The following is a 7,299-nucleotide window of genomic DNA, read 5'->3' as shown; positions in this document are numbered from 1 at the left end:
AATTTTGCAATAAAAAGGGAGCATTATGTTGGCATGAGGTCTGGTTATTCATTGTCCACAGTTATTTAACTGGGAAACACGCTGTGATGACCTTCCCGAGGTGGCGGCAGCTCCAAGGACCAGGTCCTGGCAGGTTACAGTGTACATTCATCGCTGGGACCCCTTGGTGCCCCTGCCACACCTGCACCAGGAGCACAAGGGCAGCTGGCTTCATCTGGCAGTGACCACAGCCTGTCCTGCCTGTCTAACCCCTTGGGATGTCTTCTAGTGACTGTGCTACTGTTCTTTGGTGGTTTGTATCTGGTTTTGGGAAAGATGTGAGGCTGTTCTGGCACCAGTGCCACCATCCCCTCTCTGTAACGGATGTCACCAACCCCTTTTCCAGTGCCAGGAGAAACTGCAACCAATTTGGATTAGAGGCTCTTTCTGTAACCACAGAATCACAGAATATCCTGAGTTGAAAGGGACCCACAAAAATTGTTGAATACAGCTCCTTACTCTGCACACAACAACCCTAAAATTTACATCATGTGCCTGAGAATATTGTCCAAAGGCTTGTGGACTGTGGCAGGCTTTGGGGCCATGATCACTTCCCTGGGGAGCCTGTTCCTGTGCTCCTCCACCCTCTGGGTGAAAAAACTTTTCCTAATATCCAGCCTTAACCTCCCTGAGCTGGATTTAGCCCACATTTCTCTCCATCATCCTGAGGGTTTAGGGACACAACCTCTTGCACTCTCACCTGGTATAAAACCACAAGTGCCCTTTCTCTGCAGACTGGTTTTCCAGCCAGTGTGAAAAACAAGGTTAAATACTGTGTGTGTCATTTTAAATATAGAGTCTCAGCTGTCAGTGTTTGCAGGGGCAATTTTCTGGTAGAGAGAAGACAGATTTATAACAATTAATTTCCATATTGGCAAAATAACAAAAACCTCCTCTGAAAAGCTCTGCAGATGCTGGCATTGAGATATGAAGGCTTTCTGTGCCTCTCTGTTGGGGGGAGAGCCTGACCACAGCCATTTTTGGGGGAGCCAGATGCAAAATCCCACTCCCCAAACAAAACACTCTAGCTGGACATCACTGTCAGTAGGAAACACCCACCCTGGCAAGGCCACTTCCTCCATGGGGCCCGAAGGACTCAGGCTTCCAGCTCAGCAGGGATGTAAATATTTGCACTACCAAGGTCCTGCAGAAAGGCAGCTCAGCACAGGAAAGAGCTGTCAAAGATACCTCTAGGTCCTGCTAGATCATATTTTCCTATTAATTTTTTTTTTTAAATCATATATACTAACCTTTCATTCATGTCATTTGAAGAACGTATTTTAAATCTCAGTCAAATTAGCAGCGACAGGAGCTATAAATCCAACCTGATTTAGTGATAAGATTTCTTCTAAGCCTGCAATATAAATTCACAACTATGAAAATTAACTCTGAAAGTCTGAGAAATTCTGAAAAGCCATTTAAAAGCCCTTTCTCAGGAGGCCCTGGGGAAACAGCCCCACACAAGAGAGGAGCCTGTCAGCAGGGCTGTTTTGATAACCTTCAGTGAAAGGACCTGAGAATATTAACCATTACTGAAGGCTGTGGAGGAAAAAAATGCTCTTTGCTGCTTTTCCAGCTTTGATGGAGCTGTGAAGATATGGCACCTGGGATGGGAATATCTCTTGTTACTGTAACACAAGGAAAAATTACTTTTAAAAATAAACATTTGTTTTGAGGAGTTGGAGAGTTTGATGCTGAAATGTTCAGGTTCACAGTGGGTTTCATCCCAGCAAAGCTGGGTGCTCCAGTGCATGGTCTGCACCACTGCTGTCGGCAGCAAAATTCCAAACTCTCCTTTCTGCTGCTCTGGATGTGGACAGGAGATGTAATAAATAAGAAAAAAAAACCAAAACAAAACTAAGAAAAAGAAGATCCTCCAAGCCAGCTGGCACAAAGCACAGATAAACACCTGGGGGTGCTGCCAGCAGCTTTGCAAGGCCCCACTCCTTGGGCGCCAGAGCTGTTCTTGACCTGGCAGAGGACAAACTGGGCAACCAGTTTCATTTGGTTCATAGGAGAGCATAGCACAGCCAGCTGTCATAATAACAAATGGTTTGGAAAGAGTCTTTCCTCAAACAAAAACACACTGTGTAAAAATGCACTGTGCCATTCCCTGAATAAAGTTTCATGCAACTCCATCCCAGTTTCTGTCAAGTGATGTCTGTAACCACCTTGGATAGGCTTTTCCATGTGACTTATACATAGGTTGTTCCTTTTTTTTTTTCAGGAGAAAAAGGTGCATTGTCAGCACTGCAAGTACATTTCAGTGGGGAGTAAAAAAATTAATTAGAAAAAATTTTCAAGTAAGTTTAAAACAAATAAATGCAGAAGCAAAAAGTGAGTAGAGAAAAAGGCAGTTTCTGGATTAGAAGTTTCATAATCTCAACAGACAATTAAAGGGAAAAGTAATTACAGAGTTTGCATAATCTGACCAAACCCAGAGCCCTGCTAAGCAACAGCCCCAGCACCCACATTGTCAATGAGCCTGGCTGACATCAGAGCAGGGCAGGGTGTCTTGGGGGTGAAGGGAGATCCAGCTTGGACACAACAAGATGCTCTGTACAGGCCTAGGCCTGGAGACTGACCACTGCAGCAACATGGACAAAAAAATATTAAGTATTCACACACACACATATATATACACACACACATAGACATAATGTTTCAAGGATTAATTATATAAAGATTTAAAGTAAAGATTAATTACATAAAGATTAAATATTTTGAATTATTAAAATAAATAGTATATGCTTAATAATTTTAATAATATTAAATATTTTAAACAGTTAAAACTATTAAAGTAATTTAAATGCATATATTTATTAGAGATACTCACAGCTGCACAAGGCAAAGTGCAATTCTCAGTTTTGAGTGACACCCCAGTACATATGGTATTTGCCATGCTGGCTGCAGAGATGGCTACCAGAAACACAGAGCCAAGGCTATCAACAGCCAGAGGGATCTGAAGAGGGACTCGAACACCTCCCCACACCAAAGGAGAAGATCAGTGGGCAACTGGCAAGATCCCAAGGTATGGCAGGAACAGACCCAGCCTGGGGTCAGGGATGCCTACAGGGCAGACTTCAGCTGCAGGTTGAGAAGGACAGGCTGAGTGTAGGGGTTGTGAGGAGCTCCAGGACATCATCTCCCAAGACCCCTTCTCTTTGCCCATTGAGATGTACAAATGCATCCCACCAATACCAGGCAGGGGGCTTGGATAATCTGGAGTTACCACTCCATGGTAACTGCTGTGCTGCAGGGACTTAGCTCCCCCCACCCACCAAAATCCCCAGTGAACCTCTCAGATGTGCCATGGGTCCCAGCATGTGTTCCCATGTGGCAGTGCCCTGCCTTGGGGCAGCCCTGGGTCACTGGCCAGCAGCAGGCAGGGCTCCAGTGGGCTGCCAGGACACTGCCACATCTAGTGCAGTGCTCACAGGACAGTTTGGGCCAGTTGAAGAAGGATGAAAAGATCCCAGTGGGACTCACAGTGGCCAAATTCTACTGTGGCCAAAACCACCAACAAGGAGACTTATATTATAAACAAAGAAAAATAACTTAAGTTCAACTGAATTTGTAGAAAAGCTCTTTCACACCTAAAGGCAAAAAATGATGCCAGTCCTCTTTCTACATTGAAGAAAGTGCATCTTGTACCATTACAAGTCTGCCCAGCAGGAGGCACTGGGACACCAGTAACCTCTGCACAACCTCACTCCTAAGCCCCACAGCTGCCTGCTAAGGCAGCCACTGCACTTAGAAACACTTTCTCAAAGTGCCAAAAGCAGAGCAGAATGTCCCCCAAAGCACTGATCTGTGCCCAACACAGTCTGTCCTCAGCTGGCAGAGCTGCTGGAGGTAGCTGAATGTTGTTGCCCAAAACCCTGCCAAGCTCTTCTCATCACCCACCACTGGGTGCTTGCTGTCCTTAGCAAAGGCTATTTTTGTGGCCACTCCACAGCTGTCAGTGCCCACTTGAGTTGGTCACTTGAAGCAGAGCTCAGTTTTTACTAGTGGTAACCCCAGCCACTGTAGCAATCAGGGTCCACAACTTCACAGACAACTCCTCTAGTTTCAGCCAGCGTCATTAAACTAAGACAAGGGGCAACAGGCAAGAGAAAGTCAGACAAGCACAGGGTGTACTGGGACATAGGAGTTATGCAGGTGAGATGCTCTCAAGGTTTACTCACACCAACAGCTGTATCCAGGTTTGTTTTGTTTAAAAACTTAGATAGAATAGGAGGCTCTCGCTGAGGTACCTACCACTAAGGCTAATAAAACACAGTTAACTATAAAAAGGAAATAATCTGATAAGCCTGGGGCAGGAAAGTCCTTGGCAGCCACGGCATCTCAGGTTTCACCGGGGCTTTCAGCAGGAGGCTGTTTGGGAAAACATCTGCTGGTTTCCATGGCTGTGCCTGGAGGTGCTGGCCCCAGGTGCAGGCAGACACCTTCTGCAAACAAGCCCAGGGCTCCCGGGGGAGCAGCGGGCGCCGGGAGTGCCCCAGGATCACAGCCCAGACAGCAGCTCTGGGGACACAGCACTGCCCCTGTGCCTGGGGCTGCACAGGGGCAAACCAGCACAGCTGTGTAATGCTTCATTCACATTGTGCCCACTGCACCCTGCACATTTACACCTTATGGCTTAAGCTTCTGCCATTTTGTTTTAAAGAGAAAAAAAATTAATGGTTTTGAGGTTCTGCCCGAATTTTCACAGCCAGCTGCACAGCTCATAGGCTATTTGGTCTGCCCGAAGCTGCTGTGTGTGTAGTTTCAGTCTGAACTTTACTGACTACATATGAAAAGAATCCAATTTTGTTTTTAACATGCACATTTTAATGAAGCTAACATTTCTATTTAATAAGTTATAAGATACAATTTTACAATCCTGCATTTTATTCCAGTTTATTTTGTTTTTACTTTCTAGTTTACAATGTAGTGAGCATTTCACATTAAGGCACAAAAAAAGCACAGTAAAAAACTCCCAACCTTCCTTTTTTTTCCCAGTAACTGTGCTGGAATAGTACATCCACACATAATTACAGAACTGTAAGCATGAACTTCTCCTGAGGGCCAGTGACAGGTCAACATGTTTTCAACAAATTCTACCTTCCAAATTGAAGAGTTTGATCTCATCAGGAGAGTTTACTAAAGCCCAAGCAGCTGACAGCAATTCAGATATGCACCTGGAAGTAGTATGGAGTAATCCGGGACAAACAGACAAGTTACAAGCAAGTTTCTACTCCCTAACCCTCAGCAGCAACGCCTGTTGCAGCACAAAGAGGATTTCAGGAGAGATGAGTTTGCTTCAGGCATGTCCTTGGACAGAGATACAATAAAACATCCTGCACAAAAGAGGGTTTTGTTCATTTATATTGCTATTATTGGTATGGCTATTACTAGTAACTTCACAGACCCACCCCTGTGTCCCACTGCAGATGTGAGTCCCATTCCCAGGATGGCATCTCAGCCACTGGCCTGGCCTGCAGCCTCCAGGGAAACCACTGGTCATCTTCTCAACACATTGTGGTGCTCTGGACTGCAGTGACTCTGGGTCACACAGGTGACAGCCATGACTGGCTTGGCAAGTTCAGGGGCTTTATTAACTCAACCAACCCAGGGCTTGTTCTTAAATCGAAAAGAGTAGAGGGGGGGTGGTTTACCTGTAAAGTTACAGAAACATCACCAGCATCCCAAGCTCGTTAAAAATTGCATTACTAGCAACGTGGCCAAAAAGCTATCTGTCTCTAGAGTTACAAAGCATTAACATAGAGAGGCTGAAAGCCTACAGGAAGTAATTTTCAGTCTGCTTTTGGTCTGCTATAAAAGATAAACTTTTCTAAATGTAAACCATTAGCAAAGCATTTTCAGAAACATTTTAAATTTGAGTGGTAAAGCTACTTATAATAGCTTTTTATAATTTTAAGCGTTAAAATTGATCAAGTATACAAAGGCACCTATTATAGTACCAGTTTTACCTCATTTCTTTACAGAAAAGAATTTGAACTGGGGACAGCCCAAGTCATATTCCATAACTAAAATGTAAAGTCTCCAGTCAAATAAAATCAGTAGTTAAGATACCCAATTACAAAGACAAATTCCAGTTTTCAATTAACATCTAAAGTCTTTAACATCCGCAAGGGAAATTAGTGTCTAGTCATCCACATGATTCTCCAAACATTAACAGTGACCCAGACAGTGCTACAAAGGTACAATTTGAAGAGATATTAAATAAATTGACATTAGGTTGGTAAGTAGGATAGAAGTGAAATGCTTGTAAAAACAGTTACAGAGTTTATGTCTGACTATTGAAACACGAGCCCTGCGTATCTAGAAACATTTTGCAACACGACTGCACCCAATACAACTCTACATCTGAGCTGGGAATGCAGAGACCACCTGACAGCGCGTTTATGGAACGGTGACATGGAAGGGACTCCCAGGAATGTGTTCATCACCCCACTTCACTGCCAGGACATAGTCCCCCCTTTCCTTGACAACATAAGTGACATTGTACTGATGGCTGCCCAAATGCTTGATGGACACCTCTTCGCACGGTATTGTAGGTCCGTGGACGCCGACTAGCAGCATGTTGGAACCTAGAGCAAACACACAACTGTTAATATACCTGAGCTTAAAAAAGGCAGCGTGGTTGTCATATTGGCTCTGTAACATATGAATTTTGTTATTTTAATTCACAGAGTAACAGGTGAGCCATATCTCAGATTAATTTGGTGTAAGAAGGAATTTTACATTAAAAAGCTTTCAACCTCATAGAGGCAAGGGTTTATCTGTGCTATTTGGCAAACCTGACAGGTTACCACTATCTAAGTAGAGCACAGGAGCCATCCATGCTCCCTGTGAAAACAAGCTGGTATTGCTTTACAAGTATTTCATCAGAAGTTAATAGCAGGGGCCAGTGGACACAGCTGGCCTGGAATCCACCCACCGCAGAGCTCCCAGATGGATGATGATGGCCATCAAAAGGTTACAGGAACACCATGCATTACATGCTACAATGCACCACAAGGGTTGCTTAAGTTCAGCAACCTGTTTGTTCTCATGCCATAGCCTTGTGGTTCTTTCAGGTGCACCTGGCTCAGATGAAGCCATCTGGAGAGGAAACAGCATCTTTACAGCCCCTGTATTAGGACTGACTTGATGAGCACAGTATAGTATTTAGCTTTTTATCTTTAGTACCAGCTCATTACCTCAAGCTCTGAATTTTCCCTCTGAATCTGCAAGCTGGTTTAGAGAAAAAAA

The 7,299-nt window shown here is 44.2% G+C and overlaps 1 protein-coding gene across 4 annotated transcripts in view; it reads right to left on the bottom strand.

Moving 5' to 3' along the window:
* Nucleotides 1-4,845: 4,845 nt before the first annotated feature.
* Nucleotides 4,846-7,299, bottom strand: part of FLNB (filamin B) — a gene marked incomplete at its 5' end in the record, with an annotated part of 71,563 nt that continues 69,109 nt past the window's right edge. For all 4 annotated transcript variants that reach the window (XM_083869531.1, XM_083869533.1, XM_083869532.1 and 1 more), the window contains one exon: nt 4,846-6,635. In XM_083869531.1, coding sequence (XP_083725657.1) covers nt 6,448-6,635 — 188 coding nt within the window. In that variant the 3' untranslated portion in view covers nt 4,846-6,447. The remainder of the gene's footprint in view (nt 6,636-7,299) is intronic.

This window comes from Zosterops lateralis (genome assembly GCF_965231275.1).
Source record: "Zosterops lateralis genome assembly, chromosome: 11".
NCBI lineage: Eukaryota > Metazoa > Chordata > Aves > Passeriformes > Zosteropidae > Zosterops > Zosterops lateralis.
The sequence above is the reverse complement of the archived record's forward strand: the minus strand, read 5'-3'. Positions and strand labels throughout refer to the sequence as shown.